This window comes from Mirounga angustirostris, unplaced genomic scaffold, assembly GCF_029215605.1.
Source record: "Mirounga angustirostris isolate CCGP_5_RB_7025 unplaced genomic scaffold, mMirAng1.0.hap1 SCAF_15, whole genome shotgun sequence".
NCBI classification, from domain to species: Eukaryota; Metazoa; Chordata; class Mammalia; order Carnivora; family Phocidae; genus Mirounga; species Mirounga angustirostris.
The window spans coordinates 92,497,308-92,525,226 of record NW_026991723.1 but is presented as its reverse complement, the minus strand read 5'-3'; the positions used below and the strand labels follow the sequence as shown (position 1 = coordinate 92,525,226).

General features: G+C 58.4%; 1 protein-coding gene across 1 annotated transcript in view; it reads left to right on the top strand.

Moving 5' to 3' along the window:
• Positions 1 to 8,796: 8,796 nt before the first annotated feature.
• QSOX2 (quiescin sulfhydryl oxidase 2) overlaps positions 8,797 to 27,919 on the top strand; it is a 28,832-nt gene continuing 9,709 nt past the window's right edge. Inside the window, exons 1-6 of the mRNA XM_045883502.2 lie at positions 8,797 to 9,127; positions 22,502 to 22,602; positions 24,116 to 24,164; positions 24,824 to 24,929; positions 25,077 to 25,167; positions 26,805 to 26,950. Of these exons, the coding sequence (XP_045739458.1) occupies positions 8,797 to 9,127; positions 22,502 to 22,602; positions 24,116 to 24,164; positions 24,824 to 24,929; positions 25,077 to 25,167; positions 26,805 to 26,950 (824 nt within the window). The remainder of the gene's footprint in view (positions 9,128 to 22,501; positions 22,603 to 24,115; positions 24,165 to 24,823; positions 24,930 to 25,076; positions 25,168 to 26,804; positions 26,951 to 27,919) is intronic.

Genomic DNA, 27,919 nt, shown 5'->3' with positions numbered 1-27,919 from the left:
GAGGAGTTATGTGTTTTACACACACGCGTTTGGCATGGTAATAAATCTCCCGCATCAAAACCCTGCAGATTTGCCTCAAACTCGATCGCCCCCTTTCTGGTCGCCGTGGGGTGGCTGTGCTCCCAGCTGGACCCTCCCGAACGACCTTCCCCAGGTGCCGGCTGGAGACACGCCATGCCCAGGACAGCGGGGTCCGCGGGAAGCCGCGCTCTACAGTAACTTGGATTGTTCAGCTCAGCACCGTGGATGGTGTCCGATGCCCTCAGTCTCAGCCGGCCCCACGAGTGTGAGCGCGGCTCTAGCATTCGGGTCTATTGAGCCGGCGAAATTCCACACCGGGACTGCAGCTGCCAGGGCCTCACGCGCCTTGGCTCCAGTCCCTACTAACCTCGTGGGCCGATAAATCTTGATACCAGCCTCCAGAGAAGTCATTATCTTTCACAGGAAGTGATTATTTCCCAGTTAAAGCCCACATTTAATTTTCCAGTGATCTGTCTCTTTCAGCTGCCCTGCACCGTACCCTCCTGCATAAAATGCCCCCGAATGTGCCTTCAGTCCTTCAAATCCCAGACCACCAGACCAGCTTACGAGGCCTTTTCGTCCCTTACCCTGAGTGGCCGTAACAGCCGCTCCTATAAAATACAGCTAAGGGCCAGGAGGGCAGGTGTGGAGCAGCGATGGCTGCGTGCGCTCCGGGAGAACATTGCGGCGCCCTCAGGGTGGTGCTGTCCTGTGCCCGGGGCACCTGGCCCCCTGGGGTGGGAGGTGAGTGAGCAGCTGGTCCACCGGGGCCAGGTTGTCTGGCTGTTGGATGAGCACCCAAGCAAACCCAGTTGAGGAGGTCAGACTTGTCCGTGCCGGCTCCCCAGGCAGCATCTGGGCCCCAGAAGAAGGTCTGCAAGTCCCACATGGCCCACCCTCTGCCAGGCATCAAACCCCAAGCTGTTCCTCTCCATTTGTCCCCCAACAGCGTACCTTTGCCCCCAGCAATGGCCTTCCCACGTCCCCGTGAGCACAGCTGGGAGCAGGCGGTGGTGTTTGCAAATGGGACGAGAGGTTTGGGGCACAAGGACAGGATCGTGGGCACGTGCACACACACCCTTGCACCCGTGGCCCTCCGTCCAACAGCTGCGTCCGCCCAGGCTGTAACATGGCCCAGCGGGGCCGCTGTGATGCTCAGAGTCCGTCCCAAATCCTGCTCTCCACCTCTTCCTGGGTGCGTGGCAGGGACCCCCATCCCCCTGCCTCCATGTCCACCGTCCCCGCTCTCCTTATTGTGAGGACGCAGGATTGTCCCCACCAGGCTCCGTCCCTGGTGCGTGGCAGTGCTCTGGAATAATCCTCCTTCTAGAAGTTTTCCTGAGAATGTGTGGTGTTCCTGAGCAGCACTGCCTGGACACCAAACGACAGCTGGAGGGCAGGGCCTGCTCCGGAGTCTGGGCTGCAGCTGGGTTCCTCTCTCTGCCCCGTGCAGAGCCTGCCCTGTCGGTGGGGTGCAGAAAAGGCTCAGCGGCTCTGCCCTCCGGGGCCCATGCCCATGCGGCTGCACAGGCGGCCCTGGGAGCAGGAAGGAGCTGCGCCTTTGCCCGGCCCCTCCTGAGCCCCAGGGGCCCCCAGGTTGGAGACCCCCACTGTCGAATTTGTGCCGTGTGCCCTTAACCACAGTACTTGGCCCCGGGCTTCAGTTTCCCCCTCTGTAAAACAGGAACACCAATCCCTCACTGTATCAGCTCCGAGATGCAGGCCTCCCCACTGTCGAAAGCCTGTGGAATCAGAGAGCATCCTTGTGTCGGAGGATCTGACAATCACCCTCAGCTGCGTGTTTCCACCTCAGCAGCACCGTCGCCCGGCCTGCGCGCCCATGGAGGGAGGGCAGATGCCTCTTGCAGACCGGTGGGGGGGGGCGGTGCCAGGGGCTGTCGTGGGACTTGGAGCAGGGCCTGGAAAACCAGCAGAGGTTGCGATGCTGCCCATTTCTCGGATTCTAAGATACAATCCCCCACACACCTTGTTTTAATGCTTCTGAATCTGGCTGCATTTTACAATCGACATGTGCATTGAAGTGGTGCAGTCTCTCCATGCTGGGCGAAGCCGGGGGCCACGGCTGGCTTGATGTCACCCCAGAGCAGGTTTGGGTGAAGTATTACACGGCCGTTCTGACTGGCCTCCAGTGGGGCTCACGGTGTCAGCGGCACAGCCTGTCTTGCCCCCGTGGGGAGGGACACCCTGCTGCCACTTGTCTGACGAGACCTGAGGAAAAGGGCTCCCCACAGCAGGACGGGGGGTTCGGCCAGCACACCCAGAGCAGGTGACTGGCCTCCTGCTGGCCGAGGAGGGAACAGGAGAACCCCAAAGGCCGCTCAGTGGGGCCACATGCACCCCCACTGGCTGCCCCAGAGAGCCCCCCTCTGGCTCCCTCAGTGCCTGGATGGGGACACACAGGCCCCAGGGTAGAGTTGTGACGGTGGGACTTGCCCCTGGGGAGGGAGGGGCACAGTCCCTCCAGGTGGCTTTGGGTGTTTGCTGTGGACTGAACTGTGTCTCCCCAGAATTCATACGTGGAAGCCTTAACCCCCAGAGTGCTGGTGCTAGGAGGTAGCTTTGGGAGATGGTCAGGGTTTGATGGGGTCATGCGGGCGGGGCCCCACCCTGGTATTAGTGCCCTCATGGGAAGAGGCTCCAGAGAGCTCGCTCTCCCTCTGTCCACGAGCACACACAGAGGAAGGGCCCCAGGAGGACACGGCGGGAAGGTGGCCGGCTATCCACAAACCAGGGAGTGGGCCTCACTGGAAGCTGACCCTGCGTACCCTGACCTGGACCGTCCAGCCTCCTGAACAGTGAGAAACGAATGTCTGCCGTTCAGTAAATGCCCGGTCTGTGAGGTTTGTGAGGTGCCCTGAGCAGGCCCTAGTCTGCAGCTTGACTAGTGAGGCCCCACCCAGACCTCCCCCCCGCTGGTTCTGGGCTCCCTCTCTTCCCCTGGCTCACTCTGCTCCAGCTGTTCTTTCCACGTGCTTGCCCTTCTACTTCAGGGCCTTTGCACATGCCCTCCCTCTGCCTGGGCTGCAGAAGAGCCAAGAGGCCTGAAACATAAGAATTTGACCAGGCCAGTGACTGTTGCTGACTCGTGTCTGCTCGGTGACCCACTTCCTTTCTTCTTTGTTTTGGTCCCACAGTTCAGAGAAAATGTTGATATGCATAACAATTACAAATAGCAATTAAAAACCAGGTCTGCTGTTGAATTAAGCAAAAAGTCATATTGATAGGAGCTGAGGAATTGATAGGTCATCAGGGAGCTGGGCGTGAGCAAGGCTGCACCAACAAGCATCTGTGGGTCAGGCTCTGTATGCCGAAAGCCGGACACACAGCCACTGGGCAAAGAGTCCACCAAGGGGCCTAAAGAAGACACAGAATGTTGAAAATAGAGTGTGTAAGGCTAAACCACGGGCCCGGATCACAGGAATCTAGGACAGAGCGCCATGCCCACCGGGTCCCGGCGTCACAGCCTTACATAGAAAAGCCCCTAAACTGACCAGTGGGAAAATGGTCACCAGGGGCTGCTGCCCAGAGAAGGCTCCTAAAACCCCTGGACCAGGCACTGCCGGGCTGCGCTGCCCCCGCCGCCCCCCACCCCGGCAGGAGCCCTTCTTTCTGCTCAGTAAAGCTGCCGCCCTGTCTGGGACTCTCCTTCCCCCAGCGCCCTCGGACACGGATCCGGGGGACGCTCGCTGGGCGCTGGGGACATTCTCTGGGGGCTCGTCTGGGATCGCAGGGAGGGTGAGAAATACCGCGACAAAGGCACTTTTTCTTTTCTCCTCCTTTCCCTTCTCGGGCCATCTCCACCCTATAAAAGTTGCTCTGGAGAGCTGGAACACAACGGGAATCAGTCAGCCCGCGCGGCCGCCGTTCTGAAGGCTGAGATCAGGCTTGCTGGACCTGGACTGTGTGAATCGTCCTGTCCCCCGAGCGCGGAATGTTGGCTCTGTGCAGGGTCAGGGCTTCGGAGGCTGTTCGATGGGAAGGAGCGCCCCCTCCCGACGCCTGAGGGTTCCTGGCCAAGGCTACTCCTCGGTGGCATCCAAAAGCAAAAGGAACAACAGCGACCCGACCCAGGGGACCGCGGACGCGAATCCCGAGAGCGCAGTGTGCGGAGCAGAGCGATCTCCTCTCCATGTCCTCGCTTTCTCTCCTCCCCTTGGCCTGTGGTGCCTGGAGCCTTGGAACAGAGGTCGCTTGTAATCCCCAGTGCCTGTGCCTGGAGGAGAGTTCAGTCTCTCTCTCTTTCCCGAGCCATGGTGAACAGGTCCCCGCTTTTCCCTGGATCCCTTTGACCCTGAGTTTTTTCCTGAGATCATGCACTGGGTGATAGATGGGGGCGTCTCTGGGACCATAGATGACACCTGTGGCCCCTTCTGGCCCATGGTTCCGCCTCCAGTCTTCCGCCTGGCAAAGGCTCATTGCACCCTCTGCAGGTGGCGTTTTGCTCCTGTTATTGGCGTAGGCACGTCTCCAGGTAGGGTAGCCGAGAGGGGATGCAGATGGGGCAAACGGGGCCATCCCTGATTCGCCTCCCCAGGGAACACCACCAGAGCGGGGTCCTAAATCGGATCACACACCCCGAGCTCTCATCCGGAGCTCTAAGTCGGGGAGAGAACTCAGTCTGCCGATGATAATTTTGTGGCATTGGTTGGCAGATACCCTCCGGGAAGTGCCATGGACTGTGCACCTGAGGATCTAGTGGGGAGAGGCTCATTGCACACAGGCCAACCCTAACACTGGAAGAGGAAAAGGAGGGCACAGGAAACAAAGGCCACGCGGGTGCAGAGTGTCTCCAACCCAGACACGCCTCGACCCTGCTCCTAGATGCAGAGATAGGAGGGGACGCGGTGGCAGGAGACGTCCTGTTCAGGCCCCGCTCAAGATTTGGAGACTCTTGTGGGCGCCCAGGAGTTCCTCCTTATTTGGTAGATGGGGAATACGCCCCCCACAGCTCACGATCGCCTGGAGTGCATCCTCAACAGCTGACCCTCGAAAGAAATTCTTGCTATTCTCTGAACCTGTGCATGGCCCGAGAACCAACTGGAAGATGGAGAAAATGGCCTCCTGAGGGAAGCATGAACCATGGCACCATTCTGCAATTGGACCTCTTCCGTTCAAAAAACAAGGCAAATGGTCTGAGGTTCCTATGCGTGGGCTCTCTTCACCCTTCGGGGTAGCACTGGCTCGTATAAGAAATATGTGAACGACCCAGTCCCTCTGGCCGTGGTGCAACAGATTGGAACAAGGGAGGGACATAAAAAGGAGAAGTCAGATCTTGACCAAACAGACAGGAAGCTGCTCCACCAAAGCATAGCGCACCCCCTCCATACAAACCAGAGCCTCAAGCACCCTGTCACCCCTCTCTGCTCCCCTTGCAGGAACAGCCCCCGATGACAGAGGGAACCCCGCGCGGGTCTCCCACACCTTCTTGCTCCAGGAGTTGAAGCAAATAAAAAAGTACATGGGAAAATGTTTGGATGATCCTGATGAGTATATTGAGGTCCCCATAGAAGACAGCCAGGTCTTCCATCTTACCTGGAGAGATAGTATGCTCCTGAATCAGACCCTCTCTACCTCTGAAAAGGATCAGCCATACGGGTGGCTGTGATTTATGGAGATGAGCAGTGGACAATGGGAAACCCAAGCCCTCCTTGGAATCCAGGCTGCATCCGAGCTCCCCTCAGACGGGGGAGGCCCGAGACCAGGGGCAGAATCCACACAAGGAATAGAAGAAAGAGAACCTCTAGAGGAGGCTGACACCCTTCCACGTCCCACTGGGAGCCAGGCCGTCCCGACTAATGATCGGGGGGGCGATGGGGGGGGAGGGAGTCACTGAGGAAGGGAGATGGAGGGCCAGACATTTCTTCCAATGCATTACTGAGGGTCTCAAGCACACTTGTGACAGACCTCTTAATTATGCCCAGCTTTCTTAGGTCAAGCAAGGAGAGGAACCCCCTCAGACTTATTGGAAAAGTTCTGAGAGGCCCTGATTAAACTATTAAACTTACCAACCTACACCCTGATAATTACCAGGGGCAGCTTATTCTTTTTTTTTTTTAAAGATTTTATTTATTTATTTGACAGAGAGAGACATAGTGAGAGAGGGAACACGAGCAGGGGGAGTAGGAGAGGGAGAAGCAGGCTTCCCGCGGAGCAGGGAGCCCAATGTGGGGCTCGATCCCAGGACCCTGGGATCACAACCTGAGCCAAAGGCAGACGCTTAACGACTGAGCCACCCAGGCGCCCCAGGGGGCAGCTTATTCTTAAGGACAAATTTATCACCCAGTCTACTTCTTTTCGTTATATAGAGAGATTTTATTTATTTCCTTGAGAGAGATCGAGAGAGAGAGCACAGAGGCAGAGGAAGAAGCCGACCCCCCCTGAGCAGGGAGCCCGACGCGGGACTCAATCCCAGGACCCTGACATCATGACCTGAGCGGAAGGCAGAGGCTTCACCGACTGAGCCACCCAGGTGCCCCTCGCCCAGTCTACTTCTGACATTAGAAAAAAGTTACAAAAATCTCCTAGGGGACCGGAGGAGACTCTGGACAGCCTCCTGAAAATGGCTACCAAGATCTTTTGCACTAGAAGAAGAGCCCCCGCCAGCATACAGCTAAAGGGAAGCTACCCTGGGGAGGCCTGGCAAATGGGTTTCACCCACATGCTCAGATCTCGAGGAATCCGCTCTCTCCTAGTCTGCACAGACACCCTTACTAACCGGGTAGAGGCCTCTCCCTGTAGGGCAGAGCAAGCCTCGGAAGTAACAAAGAGTGTGACAGTTCCCCGGGTTGGGATCCCACGGAACCTACAAAGTGACAACAGCCCCTCCAGGAGTCTCCAAGGTGCTGGGGATCCAATACCATTTGCGCTGTGCCTGGAAACCACCATCTGCAGGAAAGGTAGGAACAGCGAAGGACCTCCTCAAAAGGCACCACAGGGAGCTCACCCAGGAGACAGGACTTCCACGGCCAACTCTGCTGCCCACGGTCCTGTTAAGGATTAGGAATACACTCCAGGGAATAGGGCTGCCTCCAAAGGAAATGAACCTCTAAAAGATTTAAAGCTCCTTTTCAGGAAAAATCCAGACCTTTCCTTGATGCCAGATAGGTAATGACTATTAGCTTTTCTTGGTCATTCATGGCTTTAGGTGCTTTCTTGCCTTTCACCTTTGCCATAGGATTATATGCAGTGTCTCCCGAGGAGTGGGAACCCTGACAGAAGCTGTGGTTTTGCTCCTCCTTTATTTCTTTTTTAAGATTTATGTATTCATTTATGTGTGAGAGAGAGAGAGAGTGAGCGTGTGCACCAGTTGGGGGGGGGTGGGCAGAGGGAGAGAATCTTTCAAGCAGACTCCCAACCGAGTGCAGAGCCTGACATGGGGCTCGATCCCATGACCCTGAGATCATGACCTGAGCCGAAACCACGAGTTGGACGCCCAACCAACTGAGCCACCCAGGCACCCCTGCTCCTCTATTCTCCTAGCGTTAGCCCTACGGGCCGCCTTGGCCTTCTGCCCATCAGACTCATCTGTCTGTGTGTAACTCCCAGCACCCACATTTGGGAGCAAAAAGGCAGCCTTCCGCCTGTTAAAAGCTTCCACAGCCACACCAGTCCGTGCTCAGAACTGTTGGCTGTGTGGGAGTCCATCCCCACCAGACAACTGGAAGGCTGACCCGGCCAACTTCACGGAATGGGCAAAGGCACAGGCCAACCTCTCACTCACTCCACGTTGAGGGACCACTTCCATTTTTTTGCAAATTTGAGCAACTACTTATCGCTCTTTAAGTCAGGAATGGAGGAGCTCCTCATAGAGGATACCCCCGTCCTTGGACCAACATTTGGCTCTTGATACCAATGCCCACCATCTGCATCCCAGCAAACCACCCCTAGGGGACCAAGGTAGGAACCCTATCCAGTCACCAGTGTAACCACACCATAATGGTGACAGATACTCGGGACTGGCATTTTACAGGCGTTGGGAGACACAGAATGTTGAAAATAGAGTGTGTAAGGCTAAACCATGGGCCCAGATCACAGGAAGCTAGGACAGAGCGCCATGCCCACCGAGGCCTGGCGCCACAGCCTTATATAGAAAAGTCCCCAAACCGACCAGTGGGCGTCTGCCTTCGGCTCAGGTCCTGATCCCGGGGTCCTGGGACTGAGCCCCGCATCAGGCTCCCTGCTCGGCGGGAGCCTGCTTCTCCCTCCCCCACCCCCCCTGCTTGTGTTCCCTCTCTCGCTGTGTCTCTCTCTTCAAATAAATAAATAAAATCTTAAAAAAAAAAAAGAGGGGCGCCTGGGTGGCTCAGTCGTTAAGCGTCTGCCTTCGGCTCGGGTCATGGTCCCAGGGTCCTGGGATCGAGCCCCGCATCGGGCTCCCTGCTCAGAGGGGAGTCTGCTTCTCCCTCTCCCTCTCCCCCTGCTCGTGTTCCCTCTCTCGCTGCGTCTCTCTCTGTCAAATAAATAAATAATCTTAAAAAAAAAAAAAAGTCAAGGTCAGCGCCCCCGGTGGGGCTTCCGGAAAAGGCCCAGGGCCCCCAGTTAAAAGTGAGTTTCCGATCAGCAGCCAGGCGCTCGTAAACCTGAGCGTCCCGTCCGATCTGCCTTTGCGACGCGGGACCTTCCCAGCTGCTAAGTCCCGCGAGCCCGGAGGGGGCGGGGCCCGACGGGCGCTCGGGGGCGGGGCCGGGCGCGCGCGCGGCGCACAGGACGCCGGTTGCCAGGGTGAAAGGTCAGGCGCGCCGCGGCACTCCCAACATGGCGGCGGCCGGGGCGGCGGCGGCGGCGGCGCGCAGCCAGGGAGCCCCGGCACCGGCACCGGCGGCGGCGGCGGCGGCGGCGGCCCGAGCCCGGCGGCTGCCCCCGCTGCTCGTGCTGCTGGCGGCGGCGGCGGCGGGCCCCGCGGCGGGCGGCGCGGCGCGGCTGTACCGCGCGGGCGAGGACGCCGTGTGGGTGCTGGACAGCGGCAGCGTGCGCGGGGCCACGGCCAACAGCTCGGCCGCGTGGCTCGTGCAGTTCTACTCCTCGTGGTGCGGCCACTGCATCGGCTACGCGCCCACCTGGCGGGCCCTGGCCGGGGACGTGCGAGGTGAGGCGCGCCCGCGCGCGACCCCCGTGCCCCGGCCTCGCAGCCGGCCCCGGGGCGCCCGGCGGGTGGGCGGTCCCGGGGCAGGGCCGGCAGAAGCCCCCTTGCGGCCCGACGCGCGCAGGCGGGGCGGGGGCGCCCCCGCCGGGCCTTTGTGCTTCTGTTGGCCGACGCACACCCCACTCCGTTCCCGAGCCCCCCGCCCTTTACGCCCCCCTCCGCCACCCCTTCTGGTCTGGGCAGCTGACCATGTGGCGGATGCTCAGAGGGAGCTGGCCGCTTAGCCATGCAGATGCGCTGGAGGCAGGCCAGGGCCTGCAGAGCGTGCCTGGACGCACCTCCACCAACTACACGATCCTGCTGCCCACTGGTGACCGGCCCCGAGGTTCCTCGCCAGCCTGCTCGGGGGCGTTGGGGGCGGGCGGCGGGGGGGCGTCTGCGTCACCCTCCCCGCCAGCTGGCTGGCTGCGCTTTAAGATGGAACGACAAAGGCTCCGACGTCGGAGCTGTCCTCAGCAAGACTGAGGTTTGGCCGGAGTCTAGCTGGTGCTCCGCTAACCTCTAAGTATGTATTTCCGTGGGCAGGAGGGTAACAAATTGCTACACTTTCTTCCTGCACTTTTGTTTCCAAGTCTTATATCCTCCTCTGTTGTGATTTTTTTCTCATAACCAGACGGATTCATAAACTTCTTAAAAGCCTAAATACGGTTTTTGTGCAAAATTGTAAATGATTATCTTTAAGCTGTGTTTTCTTATCTCAGGGTGTTGGGATTCCTGATTCTGAAGGCTTTTTTCTTTGATCTCTTGTTTTCTTAAGCCGCCAGTGTTTGGAACCGAGGAGGTCGACACACCCTCCTTAGTAGGTTCTCTTAAAGCCTTTGCTCTGGGAACAAACAAACATTTTAATAACAGAGAGAACTTTTCAGTTGTCATTTGTTTTTTAGTGGCAGAAGCAGATATGTAAATGCAAATGCAAATGCGGGTATCTGTGGCAAAACACTTGTTGCCTAATTTGTGCGTATTTTGATTTTCTCGTTTAGTATCTGAAACATAAATATGGTAAACCACATTCGAACGTTGAACGTTGCAAACTATTCTACTGTTGAACCATCATGTAAGGAGCCTGGAAGATTGTCCCTGGAACTTGGAAGGAAGGTTTCTTCTAGAAATGAGAGTGGTAAAATCCATACCTAATGGTGTGATTAACTCAGCTATTAGCTAAATAAGGTTACCTTAACAGGATTGGACGCTGTCCAAGTCAGGGCAGGAAGAAGGCCTGAGATGGGAGGGAGATGTGGCTGAAAGTGAAAAGCAGCTGTGGCCTGAAAGAGGGTGGGGACGGCTTCGGGGCACCTGGGCAGAGCCCTCAGCACGGAGGAGTGGCCCACTTGGGGTCCCCAAAGAGAGGTCACCTGGGGACTTGTTAGAAACACGTCAGCCCCAACCCAGGCCCTCTGGGTCAGAAACTGGGCACAGGGTCCAGCATCCTGTCAGCACAAGCACCAAGTCTTCAGGGTCACTGTTCTCAGGGACACCAGCCCTACGAGACACCTGCAAGGAAAGGCTCGTGGCCAAGAGCACCAGGAAACACGGCATATGAACTCTTCCTCGTGGATGTCCACCACACACAAGAATTCCTCAGGAAAGGAGTCCGCTAAGTCTAAGCCTTTGCTTACCACGTGATCTACCACAGGGCCCTTTTTGTGCCTGATTTCAGCCAACTCCCCATGGAATCACTGGGAAGAAGCACCCTCCCCCCACCCCTCTGCCACCCACAGGGGAGCAGATGCCCATTGTTCCCTGTGGTCCCGTGTGAGCGCAGGCTTCCCTCCCCCTGTCATTACTTTGGCCCATCAGTCACTTGTGAATTGGGCTGTCCAGTCCCTGGGGCACACAGACCTTGCACTGCGTGGGCCCCCTTGGGTGCCTCTCACCACCCCTTTTAAAATGGAGAGTGTCCGTCCAGCTTTTCCAATGCACCGCTCCTCCACCCCATCTCAAGTCTTCTGGAAAGTGGGACAGGCTCTGCTCCCTGGTGAGATTGCCTGGGGTCCTCTGTCTCCCCTGCTGTCCCTCCACCATTGCTGCCTTAGGGGCCTCTGCATTTGCTCAGAAGGGACAGGAAGTGAGGGGTGGTCTGCAGAGAGTGGGGCTCCTCCTTCCCAGCTCTGCAAGCCCTGTCTACGCACAGCTTAGGGGTACCTTTGTTTTTCTAAAAGATTTAGATTGAACTTTAGCACTTTGCTGACATTTTCAAGATTTTGAAAATAAATGTTTTTCCTTGTAAGGTGGCTTAACAAACAAAAGGTCTACTGTTAAGCGTAGCCAAATGTTGTTCTAGTGTTTATGTGGATCTGGCTTAGGGCAGTCACTTCTAAATCCTTTGCAAAACAAAGCCCTGCTGTGTTCCTGGAAATCATCTAGCCCGGAGCTGTGGTGTTAGCTCAGTTTGTGATGCCACCTCCTCTTGCCGCCCCTGAGCTATCTCTGAAGTATCTCTGCAGAAACTTTGGTCAACTCAGGAGTGTCCGTGTCAGGGTCACCGAGGCCTCAGCATCTGTTCTTACGGGTCTCGCATTTACTCCAGTCTTGTGGAAGCAGGGCAGATTTTCTGTAACGGCCCCTGGAATTCTAGGTGAGGCTCGAAGGGGAGCCCGAGACTTGGCGGGCAGTCACGTCCAGCACACGCCTCCTCTTCCTGTCCTGCAAGTGGGTGTTGGTGCGACCCATGTTGCGGATGGTGACGCCCGGAGGCCGCATGAGGCTGAGTCATTCACTCAGGGTCACACAGCTGAGCGACAGGCTGTGTGGCTCCAGGACCCGCGGCTAAATGTGTGGCGGCCGTGAGGCAGGTGCTCGTTCTTGCTGCCCAGAGTCCACTCTGGCTTGCCCCCCTTGAGCTCCTCACTCACCACCTAGTCTGGTCTTCCCACCCACCTGGCTAGGCCGCAGGCCTCTTGGAGATGAGCTAGGACCGCTTGGTGTTCCCCATGGGCCCATGTTCGAGCAGGGGGTGGGGGTGGGTGGGCATGGTGGCTGATGGGGGAGGGGTGCCGATGGCAGCAGGAGTGACTGGTCAGTGCGCCTGCAGGGGTGTGCAAGGTGGGGAGCCCCGGGAGGCTGCCAGGAGTCTGCCTGGACTCTGGAGAGGGTGGACAGAGGATTGGAGGCAGGCAGGGGTGACGTCCACCTGTTAGGGGCCCAGGAAAACCTGTTGTGCCCCCCACCCCCTGCCCAGGTAGCTGTGGTTAGCCCAAGTGAGACATGCCCATGAGGCCCGGGCTCCGTGCTGACCGAGGCCAGAGGAGCCCCACTGCGGCACTGCCAAGCTCAGTGACTCCAAGTGCGAGAGCCCAGACGGGCGAGGAGCCGGGGGACTCGGGGCTTTCCTTCTCTCCATGGCAGTGTTGTGAGGCTTCAGCAGTTCACCAGGAGAGACGCTTGCGTCTGGGACGGCTGTGCCCCATCAGGTGCTCTGGAACGGCTGCCCCGACTATGTGTAGAGCTGGTTTAACCCACTGCACCCAGCGCTAGGCTAGGAGCACCACAGAGACCCCACTTCCGCTCCGAGAAGACCCTGAGCCAAGCACGCTGGGACTCTCCAGCCACCTCCAATAACTTCTACATAACTGGTGCTGGCCTCTGCTCGTCACTATGTGGGCTTAATTTCTACCTAGCCTTATGTATCTTCTTTTTTTTTTTTTAAGTAGGCTCCTTGCCCAGCGCAGAGCCCAACACGGGGCTTGAACTCACAACCCTGAGATCATGACCTGAGCTGAGATCATGAGTTGGACACTCAACTGACTGAGCCACCCAGGCGCCCCTACCCAGGCCTGTATAGCTTAAACTTGCACTTGAACTTGGAGCCTGTCTAAAAAGACCTTGTTCAAGCAGGAAGGGACCTGCAGGGGTGGGGGTGGGGGTGGAAGAGCGACCTTGGGTGGTGGGAACATGCAAACCTCACCACACTGGCTTCACTGTGAGGGAGAACCCCTCCCCCCTTGCAGCTCCACCTTCCAGACAACCCTCTTCTTGCACCCTCTTCAACCCTGGAGGGGAATGACTCCATACTGTAATCATTTTCTAGGACAAATTGATGCTTGCCTACAAATTAGACTTATAAATATATTTTATTAGAACTTGGCAAGTAGTGGTACGAGGTTTAATCCTATACATTAAGAATAGAGTTGCTTGAAGGGTAAACTTGAAATAAATTTCAGTTTGCTGTTACATAGAAGCTCAAGTCTTTGACAGGTATTTTTTTAAGCCTGTGGTACTGAAAATGGGCAGGTTTGGGAGCAGAGCAGAGCGTGGCTTGCAGACTCCTTCTGTGGATGCCCCTGGAGGCCACTGTGCCTCCCAGCTGGTGCCCTTTACCCCTGGGTTTGGTTGGGGGTGGCCTGACATTGTTGCCCAAGCAGGCAATTTGCATTTGGTTTAGAGTGTTTCTGTCCTTTGTATGGTGGGATCTAGACAGGTGGGAAAGGCAGGAGGAGGGGAGGGCACAAGTTGAATGAGGCAAGTACCCTGAAGCTAAATCTTTGAAATAGTTTGCATTTTATTTGATAAAATAGACTGTCTCTTTTGTGTTTCCATGAATGCCTCCATCTGCCAGCGCAGTGACTGCTGGTGTCTCTGTAACTGAAATTCTTCCTCATCTGCTTTCCTCACAAGCCTTCCCGCCTAGCGCAGGCAGGCTTCCTTTCCAAGATGGACAAAGGCCTGGTGAGGTGTCAGCCCGCCCCTCCACTCAGCCAGCCGGCCCGGGTTCGAGCAGGCGGGCAGGCGTGCTGTGGCTGGAGTGGAGCTTGTCCGAGAAGCTGGGGCCGGCGGCTGCCTCTGTGCGCTGGCGTGTGGCGCTGTCCTCGCCCCGTCCGTGCTCCAGCGTGCCCCCTACAGAAGCAGAGTCTGCCCTGCATTGATCCCGCATGCTGGAACTTGTCCTGAGTACATTCTATGTGGCCCTGGTAGGTGCAAGAAACAGTGAACAAGACGGGGAAGATCCAGGTGGAGCCTGTGCCTCAGAGGAGGGGACAGACATGAACAGAAACACAAAATGAGGCTAATTGTAGGTCATAAGTCCTAGGAAAATAAACTGAATGATTGGATTGGCACCGGGTGGCAGAGGAAGGCCTCGGGTGGCATGTGACACTCAGAAGATGAGGGGCACGCCCCAGCCGGTGCCACGGCCCTGAGATAGGCAGGACTGCAGGCGTCCAGAGGACTGCGTGGAGCCGTCCTGGCTCTCCGGTGGAGAACGGGGGAGGTTCCGACGGGTCAGGCGGCAGGTGGAGCCCGGGGCTCCAGGCTTGGAGGCTGGATGAACAGCAGGAAGGAAGAGCGGTTTTAAGCAGGCGGTCATATGATCTGGTTTCTATGTTAAAAAATCTCTGGCTGCTCCCTGGAGAACCGAGGGCCAGAGACTGCCCAGGGTCGGATTGGACGATGCGAGCGAGCCCCACCAGGGCTGGCCGCCTCCGGGGAGCGCTGACGGACCTGGGGCAGCAGATCCGGCGGGAAGAACCGTAGGGGCGCTGACGCCTGTCTTTCCACAGCAGCACAGGTTCGCGGCGTTGACCTTCCAGTTGGTGAACAGGAGGAAAGGCTGCGTTCTAGGCAGTATGGCATTTTTGGATGGATGGTTTTTGGTCAAAGCCCGCCAAGTGAGAGGTCTTCCCTCCTGGGGGTACGGCAGGTGCCGGTATGTTTCCAGGACACAGCCGATGTCCCTGCCCTGGGCCGCTTCCCACGCTGGGCTAGTTTTCTTCTACATCCTGCTGTTAATGAAACTTTATTTAAAACCTGGGACTATGGAGAAAGAGAGCTGGCGTGTCCTCTCCCCTGTCATCGCGGCCTGGTGTCACGGGCTCCCCCAGGGGCTAGTTTTCGGGGGGACGTACTGGTGTTGGACCCGGCGTGCTCACTGTTGGTTAAGGGCTCTGATTCAGAAGCTACAGCGTAACTCATACACCTCATCTGGTGGAGGAACAGAGAGTTCCTGTCTGGTGGAAAAGGGCACCCCCGTGGTTAGGGGCTTCCTGCCCTCCTGGGCGTTAGCCAGCTTTGTCTCAGAGCGGCTGTTCCTGGTGGGTCGGGTGCTCCGTCTGTGTGCCCCTGACCTGCTCCTTCGTGCTCAGTCCGGGAACACCTTTGATGCCTGTTTGCCCTGCGTTTGTACGAGTCCTGCCTCTAGCTTTTTGGAAATTAGGCCCTGACACTGGCCGCGGGTGGACGCAGGGTCTGGAGCCCTCACGCTGCCGAAGGTACCAAGCGTCTGGTGTCTCGAGACGGCAAAGGGAAGCCCCCTGGGCCTGCAGTGTTCTTGGAGCGCCTGCAGAACAGTGCGGCGGCGGCCGGCGCGCCCAGCGCCCACTCTCCTTGGGTAACACTAACTCTGGCCCTTTCACCGTTGTGATGAGGATAAGCGGTGGGGTAAAACCCAGGGCAGCCAAGACTTTCCTTTTTCCTTCATCTTTTTCATTCTTAAGCCACCAGCAGTTGTGCCCTATTTCAAAAGGCGGGGTCCACCTCCCAGGTGCTTGGGAAAGTTGAAGGAGCTTTGGAGGCTGAAAAGCTAGAGTTGGTGACTGCAGCCTGGGCCACCTCCAGTTTCCCTGTGGCGGCATCTGCAGCCCAGACCGTGCGCTTCCCCCGAGCCCGGCTGCCCCGACTGCTCCTCACCTGGGAAAGCAGCCAGTGCCCCTGGGAGGACAGCTGGCTCCCCGCTTCCGGGGGGCAGGGAGGTGCAGGACCAAGAGGCCTCCTTCCATTGCGGTTGGGAGGTTGTGCCTGGGACACCCGAGTGGGGACAGCAAGTAGGCAGGGGACGTGTACTGCCTGGGCTGGGTGGGGCGTGTGGGGAGGGCTCGGGTTCAACGTGTGATGGGTCAGCCACCCTCCACCCTGGCCCTAATTCCCAGGGACCTCGAGGGGAATGATGCTACTGTGCCGATGACCTGTGCCCAGTTCCTCCAAAGTCCGTGGGGCCCGAGAGTGGTGGCCGAATGTGAACGTTGGACTAGCTGTGGGGTACAGGCTGGGTCAGGACACTCTGTCTACCCAGAATCCGGGTGCTGGGCTGGAGACTGACCTGAAGAGGAGCTGTGTTGACCTGGCTCAATGTGGCTGCCAGAGCCCAAGGAAGGCTGCCTTGCCTGGGTATTTGTGGGCACCAAGATGGGGGGTGGCAACCACTCTGCGGTCTCTGCCACCAGGAGCCCACACTGCTGGTCAGAGTGATGTTCACTCCTCACCCTGCAGGTGTGTTTGAGTCCCTCCCGAGACCCGCAGCCTCGCAGGACTGGCCCAGCCCCTGACTCTAGAGCCGCTCATGCTGGCTGCCCCCCCCCCGCTGCCTGCTGGTCTCCACCTGGGGCTGTCTCCCCTCCCATCCCTGCCTCTGGGACCCTGGTCAGTCGCCAGCGTCCAGGAGGGTCACTGGGAGTTTGCTGTTGGCCTGCGTGAGCGTGGGGGTCCCCTGCTGCCCTGCTGGTGAGTGCTCAGAACACATTCTAGCAGCAGGCGCTTACCAGCCTTGCCATGAGCGGGAGGCTGGCTGGCTGTCCTCAGGGCCCCCTTAGAGGGGAGATGTTATCTGGCCTCTCTGTCTTATGGGCGGAGCCCTGAGGCACCGAGACTGATAAGTTGCCCAGATCCTCCAAACCTGGTGAGAGGCAGAGCAGGATGTGGGCTGCAGGATCAGCCTGCAGACGGGTGTCCTCATGTCATCCGGCACTGCCTGCCATCTATCTGCTCCAGATGTGTCTGCTGCTGCTGGGACAGGCCAGGCCACCCTGGGGACACCTGGAAGGCCAATGGAGACGAGCACAGTAAAGGGGGCAGACGCCAGGACTCGCCAGGACGTGACCTACGAAGAACGTAGGAGGACGCGTAGTGTGGCTGTTGGGGGCGGGGTGGGGGGCCAGGAAAAGCGGGGGGCCTGCCCGGACTGGTTGAGAACGGCCTTGCTCCCAAGACCGTGGGGAGCCATCAGGGTCCTCTCAGGGCTGTGGCCGGGTCCCAGCTGGCTGCCGTCCACGTGGAGGCACGTGGCAGGTGGAGGCGGCCTCTGCCCCGGACGGCTCCCAGCGCGCTGCAGTTGCCGGTGCCCGTCGCTAGCACGGCCTGCCTCGGCGCCATCTCCTGCTTCTCCACCCAGGCATCCCCTTTGTCAGGCAGAGAACTCCCCCCATTCCCCTGGGGTGGTGCCTCGTCAGCGCCGAGCGGCAGTGTGGCTCACCCTGCGCGGGGATCAGCTGGAACAGCAGTGCTCAGGTTAACTGTGTCACGAATGTCGTGGAGAGGAAGGGGCAGAGGAGGTGAGGACCGTTAGCCACCCGGTGCTTCTGTGACGCTAAGCAACAATTTCCTAGTTACTGTCTCCGAGTCAAAGGGTGGCACGGCTCGGGCAGAGGGCTCCTTGGGGCTGGGGCGGCCCCGAGGCCAGGGCGAGGGAGGCAGCACTGGGTGCCCCGCACTTACCCTGTGGGGCCTTGCCGCTCAGTTCTCCCGCCTGTAAAGTAGGAGTGGTGACGGGCACATCGCAGGCTTGGGCATGAAGCTTAGATGGGGTAGCATGGATCAGAGTGCTTTCAGAACATTGAGGCCGGCACAGGATGCAAGAGGTGACGCGGCCGCCCCTGTAGAGCACACGGCGTCCTGTCGTCCGGGCGAGCCGTAAGGGCGCCGGCAATGGGAAGGAGCCCTTGTGCCGTGTCGCTGCATGGGGCGCCGCCGCTGGGCTACACCTGTGGCTCGGGGGGGCTCCACGCCCACTGAACATGGCTCCTGCCTGGCGGAGAGGGCCCCAGTCGGGTGGAGAGGCGGTAGAAAATATGTTGGCGAGACAAAGATAAGTTGTTTTTCTAAGGAATTGGTTTTCCATGTGTTTAACAAGGAAACACACCGTGCAGAGGCTCGTTGAGGAAGTGGTTTGATGAAGTGGTTGGTTTCATTCCACACGTGACCATGCAGGGTTTGGAGGAGCGTGTGTGTGCGCTGCATGGCTGGGAGCAGGCTGGATTTGAAGGAGGGAGTGTCTTCCTCTGGAGCTTGTAGGATAAAGGGAGACATTCGCAGCACTCTTTTTTAAGACTTTATTTATTTATTTGACAGAGAGAGACAGCGAGAGAGGGAACACAAGCAGGGGGAGCGGGAGAGGGAGAAGCAGGGTTCCCGCCGAGCAGGGAGCCTGATGTGGGGCTCGATCCCAGGACCCCGGGACCATGACCTGAGCCGAAGGCAGACACTTAACGACTGAGCCACCCAGGCGCCCCCCTCTTTTATTTTTTAATTTTATTTATTTGGCAGAGAGAAAGAGAGAGAGCGAGCACAAACAGACGGAGTAGCAGGCAGAGGGAGAGGGAGAAGCAGGCTCCCCACTGAGCAGGGAGCCGGACGCAGGGCTCGATCCCAGGACCCCGGGATCATGACCTGAGCCGAAGGCAGACGCTTACCAGCTGAGCCACCCAGGCGCCCCTCGCAGCACTTTGAGAATGTACAGGTTGGCGCACTCGTGTTGCGTGTGCGCCATGTGCCTGTGACACGGTGGTGCAAGCTGATTCTGAACCGTGGGCAGGTTCCTTAGCCTCTCTGACCCTCAGCCTCCTCATCTGTAACATCCTGCCTGTTTCACCCAGCAGACTTCCGCAGTAGATGATTTGGTAAGAAAGCTTTGTAAAGTACCGTGTAGTTGACTTTGTTTTGGAAGCAAGACCGGTGGGGAGCTTTTCTTGCCATTTTAACTGTGCCTGGGCAGAGAATCAGGGCAGGCCTCCCTATGGAGGTGACATTTGTGTTGAAATCGATGAATAAAGCAGCAAGTACAAGTCAGAGGAAAGTGTGTTCCACCCAAGGAAGAGCAGGTGCAAAGGTCCTGGGGCAGAAATGCGCTTGGACCTGTCTCTGGCTTGCGGGGAGGGGGGGAGTGAATGAGGAAGAGATGAGGGTACAAGTGCGGTGAGGGGCTCCATCTGGAAGGTTCCAAGGACACACAGGAGGTGATCTTGCCTGCAGATGTGCATGCCTTGCCGAGGGCTAGGCCACCCCGTGGGGCCCTTTCCAACAAGGTTAGAATTTGAAGAATCACATAGCTCAATCTTGATCAGAATGTTTTCTTTCTCATCATGGGAACACGGTAGGTGGGAACAGCTGGTGGATACTGGGGCCCAGCGGGGCGGCGGGGGGGGTTTCTGCCTGGAAAGCAAGCAGCCCAGTCAGCACAGTAGGTCTGGAGGGGGTGCGGGAGCCTGGCTGCTGGCGGCTGCCCGGGGACACAGACTTTATCCTGCGTGTGCTCAGAGCTGGGCACGTGGACGTGACGGCTGCGTCACACAGTCACGGGGGAGGGGGCTGCAGAGCTGCTTTCGAGGCCTCACTCTGATCTGGGGCTGCGGTCTGAGCCTGGGGCATGGGTGCCAGACAGCCTGACGGCCTCCGGTTCTCGGGGGCATAGGAGCACCCGATGCTGCCTTTGGGGGTTGCGGGTTGTTGACGGCAGGGCGGACAGCCGTTCTTGCCTCCACGAGGGAAGCCAGTATGTTCACGCTGTCTCTCGCGCCGTGTCAGACTCGGGAGGGTTATTAAAGTGTGGCTGGTGCCGCCGTGGTCTTGGGTTGGTCAGGATCACCGTCCCCTGCAGCATCGTGACCTGTGGTGTCTGTTCTGCAGAGTGCTGTTTGGAGCCTCTGGACATCGGGGACTCCAGGAGGGTGGAAACCGAGCAGAGCCCAAGTGCCGCAGGGTGCGCGCGGGGGGCGGGGGATGCATTCGCTTTTGTGCGTGAGACACACTTAGTAAGAAGAATCTGAAAAACAAAGAAGTCAGACCAAGTCCCACCATGAAAACCAAACCACAGCGAACATCTTGGAGTGCCTTCTTTCCGTTTTTTTCCCCTGTTCCTGGTCTGGCTTGATTATTCATTGATTCTACCAAATGCTCAGTGTTAGCCCTTAGGGCAGTTCTTCATTTTCTTACATACTTTTTCTGGGCAGTGGGTGCTTTTGTTTTCTTAAGCATGAAATGACAATGTGTCATGGAAATTCCCAGTAAACAGTGAAACCCTGTGTTTGTGAGACAGGGACAAGGTAGCAAACAGGAGGCGTTTTGGCAAGATGAATGGGAAGAGAAGCGAGGATGACAGGCTGGGGAAGGCTCCCCCAGCAGGGCAGTGGAAACCGCCGTGGGAGGCGCCATGTGGAGGGTGGGGGGGCCGCCGCCAAGGAGGGTGCCGTGTGCAGGATGGGGGCCACCACCATGGAGGGCACCGCATGCAGGGTGGAGGGTGCCGTGTGCAGGGTGGGGGGCCACCATGGAGGGCATCGTGTGCAGGGGGGGGCACCGCCATGGAGGGGGCGGCGTGCAGGGTGGGGGGCCACCATGGAGGGCATCGTGTGCAGGGTGGGGGGCCACCGCCATGGAGGGGGCGGCGTGCAGGGTTGGGGCCGCCACCGTGGAGGGCGTTGCTGGCACCGCGCTGAGCTGCATGCTCTGGGCCATCTGCTGCACTAATTGGATGAGAGTATTAACTGTTCTTCCGTAGTTCCATGTAATTCGAGACTCCAGAAAGATGTGACCTGTGGTTCAGGAAGGTTCCGTGATTCTTGTTTCGAGCCATCTGAAATGGCCCCGGGACAGGAATTGGTTTCAGGGAAGCAACGTGAGCCGAACAGTATTTGGTCATTGGTGGTGAAAGCCAGCTGCGGCTTTTTTCCACTTGATTCTTCCCATCGTGTTGATATTGGTAAATGTTTTTGTAAGGACAGAGGAGGAAGGCGAGGATCTTTTAGCACAAGTGGTGTGTTAGATGGGAAACTGGCCGCTATGGGCTTTGCCATGTCTAAGAGTACTCGGGTGGTACGGGATCTCGTCAGGGCCAGTGTCTTCTCTCCTCCCAGGCACGTGTTTAACGGAACCTCTGAAGTTCCAGGCCTCCATAGCCAGTACCCAGGGCAAACTTGCGTGATGTGCTTTTTAACCAGCTTACTGCTTTGGACTGGTGGTGTCCTGTGAGACCCACGGCAGCACAGGGCCTCCTCGGGGTCTCAGTGAGATACACACACGCTCCCTTGGCGCAGGAGACCAGGAGCGGACCCGCCCACCCGCGGGCGGCCCTGTGCCTCCAGGCCAGTGTCTGGAGCGCCTGGGTCCCGCCTGGGGCTCCTCGGCAGTGAGTGTGGTGCGGCTGCGCTCCTCGGTCCTGCTTCCCAGGTGCCCCCCGAGCAGCCAGGAGATGTTCAGCGGTATCAACCGGAACATCCTAGGGAAATGGAGCAAGGTACTGGGGAAGGCGTGCCTTTGAGACTGGTGACCACAGGGCCAAGCCACGCGCTTGTCTCCCTGTGTGCACCGCGCCTCAGGGTTGCCGTGAGCTAGGCTCCTCTGTGCACGAGTGTCCCGTCCATACATGATGCAGGGGTGAGATGACATGCCGCCCACGTTCGGTGGGGGGGGGGCTGTCGGGAAGAAGGGAGCGAGCCAGAGGTCACCGACCCACAACAGCAGCTGAGAAGCCATCTCCCCAGAGCATCAGGCTCGAGTCACCATGCAGGTGCACACAGGTTGCAGGAGATGGGACACAGAGGTGCCGTCAGCACAGCCCCGACGGTGGGGGTACCCAGGGTCTTCGACAGGGAGTGCGGGGGGTCGCGGAGCAGTAGATGAGAAGACACACCGCCAGTCGCAGCCTCCTGACCAGTGGAACTTAGGGAGATGCGAACCCTGAGTAGAGCGTGTGTGTGTGTGTGAGACTCAGTGTGACCGTGGCCACCGCCGGCTGTGACCTGGCAGCAGGGCAGTTCTGGGAGCAGGCCACCTGGCCGGAGCTGGTGTGACCTCGTGATACTCACATGTGGTGACGTTCCCACGAGAAAACCAAAGATAGGCAAAATACATATTTAAAACTGCTCCAGTTCTACTCCCAGGACCAGAGACCACATTCAAGGGTCTGGCGGAGGCATCCAGGGAAAGTAGAAACCACTTCCCAGAAAGACCGCGGCTCGGACGCTGCGGCCTTGGGTTCTTGTTGGCGCGAGTGCCCGGGAGTGTTGTTGCTACGCATGCAGGGCCGGCCTCTCCATCTGCAGGCGCGCTCTCGGCAGCCCTGCACAAGGCCAGCACGGCGGCTTCCGTCCGGCAGGGCCGTGCCCCGTTAGAAAGCACCCTCCTTAGGCTTGCACCCTCAGCAGAAGTCCGTCCGCCGTGTTGTCCGTGATGGGAGACACCTCCAGCCCGTGGAGGCTTTGCCCCCCTCTCCCAGCCTGACGCAGGAACGCTCTGTGCACGCGAGGGCTGGATCCATGACCTGGGGGAGGCGTGGGCTGGTGGCCCGCGTGGATGTGGGCCCAGACCCACACTGAGGGTCGCGCTTCTGCTTTTCAGACTGGGCTGCTGCCATCCGCGTCGCCGCCCTGGACTGCGCGGAGGAGGAGAACCACGAGGTGTGCCGAGCCTACAACATCCACTTCTACCCCACCTTCCGGGTGAGCACCCCTGCCCTCTCCCGCAGGCCCGCTCTCCTCCCACCCCGTCTCTCCTCGCTTTCCACCCGAGGGGCGCCTTCCCGCGACATTCGCTGCATGTGTAACTCCTGGGGCATGTGACTTGGGACTTAGCAGGAACTCATTTACACGGGGTCACCTCTCGCGTTCCGCCCTCTTGGGCTGTGCATGTTGCCGGGGTGGGGGGGGCTGTACGTGCACACCCAGCCCCCACCCCACAGCCGCAGCAGAGGAGGGTGAGTTCTGCGGCCCGCAGACCTGGTGGGCGTGGGCATGCTCGGAGCTGCCATCGGGGCCGCGGGCCGGGGTCTCCTCCCACCCCCCTGCGTGTGTGGCCCGTGTCCGGCTCGGTGCCGTCGGCGCACCCTGTATGTGGTGGGTCGGGTTGTCAGAGTGACACCCGGCGGGTGCCTGTGGGCGGCGCTTCAGGCAGGTTTTACCCTTTCTTCCCCTGGGGGCAGAGAATAGACAAACGTGTTGAGAAGATTCTGAAGAAGTGCCTACGGGGTCTGTGTGCACTCTCGGTCCCATGCGGGCACACGGGTGCCTCAGGGCGGTGTTCACATCCCAGAAAACATGCAGCCTCTGAGGACGCTTGGCCCCCCAGTCTTCCTAAAACCCTGTGCTCTGTGTGGCTTGCAGCCCGATGCTTTCCAGCCACTCACGTGGCTGGGCTCCGTGGCAGCCACGCCTCCGCCCCACCCAGTGATGCTCCTCCGGAGTTTTGCGTAGCTCATCCTCGGCTTTCTTGTCTGAGCTTTACTTTGTTTTAGCCGCACACGGGGTGTTGTGCTGGGTGTGAGCTCCGGGCCTTCTCTCTCGTGCTGAGCAGGTGTTCAGAGAGCACCCTTGGCTGCGGCTTCCGTCCCCTAAGAACGCCTCCTTGTGTGACCGCGGCCATGTCTTGTGTTCACAGGCCCTGAGTCACCCCATCTGCTCCTTCCGTTTGCCCATTTTGCTCTTGGGTATTTGCAGTTTTCTTAACTGATTCACAGGAGTCCTGTTCGCATCCTTGACACTGACCTTTCTTTCAGTTGTGAGAACTGAGAGTATCTTCACCTGGTTTGCTGTTCTCAGCTTCTTCAGCATCTCTTCTAGAGAAGAAGGTTTTTAATTTTAATAGTTTCTTTCCTTCAGCTCACCCTCCCTGTAAGTGGTTTGTGTCGCTCGAGCCGACCGTTAGGATGCGTATTGATGTCGAGAATCAGGGAAAGCGCCTACTGCGTGGCCTGGCTTCCAGCCCTGTTGGGTCAGGAAGCGTAGCTGACAGAACTCCGACGGGTACTAACCACCCCCGGCGGTTCTGCTCAGAAACACTGATGTTGCAGACATGCACAGAAACGTGCGGCTCCTTATCAGTGAACGTGAACTTTCTGGAGCAGATTAACTAAAGCTCTCACTCTTCAAGATGGTGGCCGTTTTCTTGCTTAAAGATTAAACATTTGCACAGACACCAAGTCAGACTTTCTTACTTATTCTGTGTTTTTCCTCTTAGTATTTCAAGGCATTTACAAAGGACTTTACAACTGGAGAAAATTTTAAAGGTAAGGACAAGCTTTATATTTTACTGTCACAGTCGCCTCATAAACCCGTTAAAGCAAAGGTGGTCTCAGGAGACCAGAGAGCCCACGTAATGGGGTCTGTGGGGCCCCTACCCCAGCTTCAGCAAATCTGCATCAGCACCTCTGACCTGTCTTTCCTCGAAGAGCTCAAACATTTGTAGTTTCGGCAACGACTTTTTATTCTGTGTTTTGCCTTCCTTGTTAAATTTGATGGTGAACTCTTTTTTTTTAAGTAAGCTTTTTTACTCAAAAAAGATTTGGAGAAGGTCACAAACCACATGCTCACCTAATGAATTTTATGAGCGAGCCCCCTGGGGAGCCAGTGCCCACCTCAGGCTCCAGTGTGTTACGGGTCAGTCCACGGTGACGGCCGTTCTCCATGAGGGTCACCGGCGTGTTTTGAACTTGGCGTAGATGGCAGCGAGGCGCTCCCTCCTGTCTCCACGCCGTGTGTGTGAGATTGGCTCCTGGTGCCCCTTTGCTCCCACACTGGTCGCCGTGTGGTCTGTCGTGTGCGCCCACCGTGGTCTGTTGATGGCTGTCGGTGCCTCCTGCCGAGTCTGTGCCGTGCCCTCCGGGCCCTGGGGCGGTGGCACTCTGCAGAGCAGACGTAGCGGTGACGGCGGCTTGCCTCCCCGCAGGGCCCGACCGAGAGCTGCAGACCGTGAGGCGGACAATGATCGACTTCCTGCAGAACCACACGGACGGAGACAGGCCTCCTGCTTGCCCGCCTCTGGACCCCGTTCGGTGCGTAGTTGCGTGAAAAAGGGAATGTTAGGAATTGAATTTAATGTTGTAAAATATGGATTTGCATTAAGTGATGTGGGTGCTGGCATATGATGGCCAGCTCGCCGTTCTCAGAAGCACTAAAAGCCGCTTTGTTTCTCTTAAAAGGCCCAGTGACGTCCTTTCTCTCATGGACAGCCGTGATAGCCGTTATGTGGCCGTCCTGTTGGAGAGCAACAGCTCCTATGTCGGCCGTGAGGTACCGTGTCCGTGTCTTGCCCCGTCTCACCGTGTGCTGTGATTCGGTTCCTCTGTGGTTCTGACCGCTTCCTCCTGATCAGTGGCGTTCCCGTGTTTCGCTCCCGTTAATTTTTGGGATGTAGTGGTGTCGCTCAGCGGATTGGCCGGTTCGCAGAGAAGACTGAGAAGGGGCCTCGAGGGTGAAGCAGGCAGGCTCGCGGCCTCGTCCTCAGTCCGGGGCTGAGAGGGTCCCCCAGACCCAGCTTTCAGGGCACGCTGCCTCTTTTCCTTGAGGCTCTATTTCTTACACATCAGCATCGCCATCAAGATTTTTTCTTGGCTGTGTTGGGAACACTCAACTTTTTTGCCAAGTCCAAGATTCTGTAAAACATCGTTTCTGCGGTGGAACTTTGTTCTGCTCTCGTTTCACGCGTGGGGTCTGAAGCCTCTGCCTCTGGTACCGGACTCCGGCCTGGATGACGGGAGCTCCCCTCAGAGCTGGGAGGAGGCACCTGACCGGCGGGGCTGCGCGCTCTGCCCATGCCCAGTGCCCCGCTGTTCCTCCTCACCGTGCTGCCTGCCTCCCAGCCGTGCTCCCCCTTCTGGGAGCTCGGGGGGTGAAGGCCGGAGGCTGTGTGTTCCCGGCGGGAGCTCCCATTGGTACGCGCTCAGGCACAGGCTGCAGATGTTGGCAGCCCGACCACCTCACCGTGCCTCCCGGGCCCTCCAAGTTGGGTGGCGATGTCATGCCACCTTCTCTGTGGCTGACCAGGATTCTGGGGGGGCGCTAGGAGGAGCCCCCGGCAGCAGGACCCGGCATTCCCCTGTGACACCCTCCCACGCCGTCCCAAGGCTGCCTCTCTCACCTGTGACGCCCCCCTTCTGCACGCAGACCTGAGCAGGGACTGCTCCTCAGGGCGGGGGGCTGTGGCCTTTCCCAGGAGGGCGCCCTGCCGCGGCTCGAGTGTGGGGCGTGTGCTGTGCGCTTTCTGCAACGCCCCTGTTCAGGACATGCTGATTCTGTTGCTGAAAGGAGTCAGAGGTGCGGGTTCCACGCCTGATTGTCTTGGTGGCACATGCCAGGCTCGAGGGTCGTCTCTCACGCTGTTGTAGCTCCTGAGATGCCACTCCTGTGGTCCTTCTATGTCCCCATCCGGTGCCTTCAGCAGAAGCAGAGCTGGACAGGGGCCGCTCGAGGGAAGGGCCGGCCAGCCCGGAGCCTGCTGGTTCATCAGCTGTTGACCGGGGCCGCGGCACCGTCCAGGGGTGCCGTTGGCCTCCCATGTCATGTGCGGGGCAGGCACCGCCTGGTGCACAGCCTTGCGTGTGAGGGACAGCTCAGGGCCAGGTGGCGCGTGGGGGGCGTGCAGGCTCAGAAAGCACGGAGCGGGTTCACTGACAGATGATCCTCTGTAAGCTTGCTAAGCGAGGCTGTCGTGACGGCCTGCACCAGGCATCGCCTTCAGTTGCCTGAGAGTGCAATAAAAATGAAGATGTAAATGTCAGTCTGGCTTGGAGAGGAGATAAATATGGCTTCTTCCAGATGACGTTGTTTCTCTGCTTTCTGTGCTCATGCGGCTTTGCGCTTGGTCAAGGTAACACTTCCTGAGACACGGCCACCCGCAGCGAAGGTGACATTGCTTTCTCCTTCCCCAGGTGATCTTAGACCTGCTTCCGTATGAGAACATTGTGGTGAAGAGAGTGCTGAACACAGACAAAGGCTTCCTGGAGAAACTCGGCGTTTCTTCCATTCCCTCCTGTTACTTGATTTACCCAAATGGGACGCGTGGATTAATTAACGTGTAAGTGTGATTTGGCTTCAGGAGTGTTTACGACACCTGGTGGGATCTGGGGAACCCCTCCAAGTGTGGGAGCCTCCTCTGGGCTGGATGCCATGCACCTCGTCACAGTTAAGACCGCAGAACCCACCTGGACACCATCTGCATCCACCGAATGCCACTAAAAAGTGAACAGCCTGAAGCATGGTTGGGAAGGGCCACAGGCAAGAAGGTGAGACAGGGTCCTGAGGCCCGTGGGGTCTGCCGTGGCCCCAGCCTCCTGTGGGAGCAGAAGGCCTGCCTGCCTGCCTGTAGGTGCCGGTGTAGCCGGTGATGACTTGGCCGCTCTTGGCGAGTCTCCGTGTGCTGGGACACAGCCCAGCCAGGATGCGCTTCGTCCATCCCCGGGCTCCTGGCTCAGCTGGGAAGTGGCCTCCCCAGTCCCTTGGGTATGTCTCTCTTCTTAAGAAGCCAAAGCCAGGGTAGGCATGGCGACCTCTGTGGATCGGGTCACTCATGTCACGCTCTGCGAGCGAGCTCATTAGGGCCTGCACCCCCGGGGCTCTGGCCAACATCACGTCACAGCAGGTGTTACCCTCGACGGAGTGTCCCTGAACAAATGCCACTTGTTCTGAAGGAAAGTTCTTGTTTTATATTGAAAGTGTCATCTGTAGCAGTTCTTCACCTCAAATGACGTGGATATTTGGGAATTAGAATGAGCCCCGGATGTTGTTGGTGACCCCTGAACTCCTTTGGAGGTGCCCAGTAATGGCCTTCACATACCCTCAGAGTGCGTGCTCCTCCCCAGCCAGTCCAGGGCCCCCTAGCCCCCGACGCGCCTGCCGACGCCCCGCTCGAGCTGGCGGAGGCTGCCGGGCTGGCCGAGGACCCTAGTCGGAGGAACCCTGTTCCTGGTGCTCACTGCGCTGTACCTCGGGTCCTTGCGCCGCCAGTGTCCCACCCTCCCACCCGCAGCACCTGCAGCCAATGCCA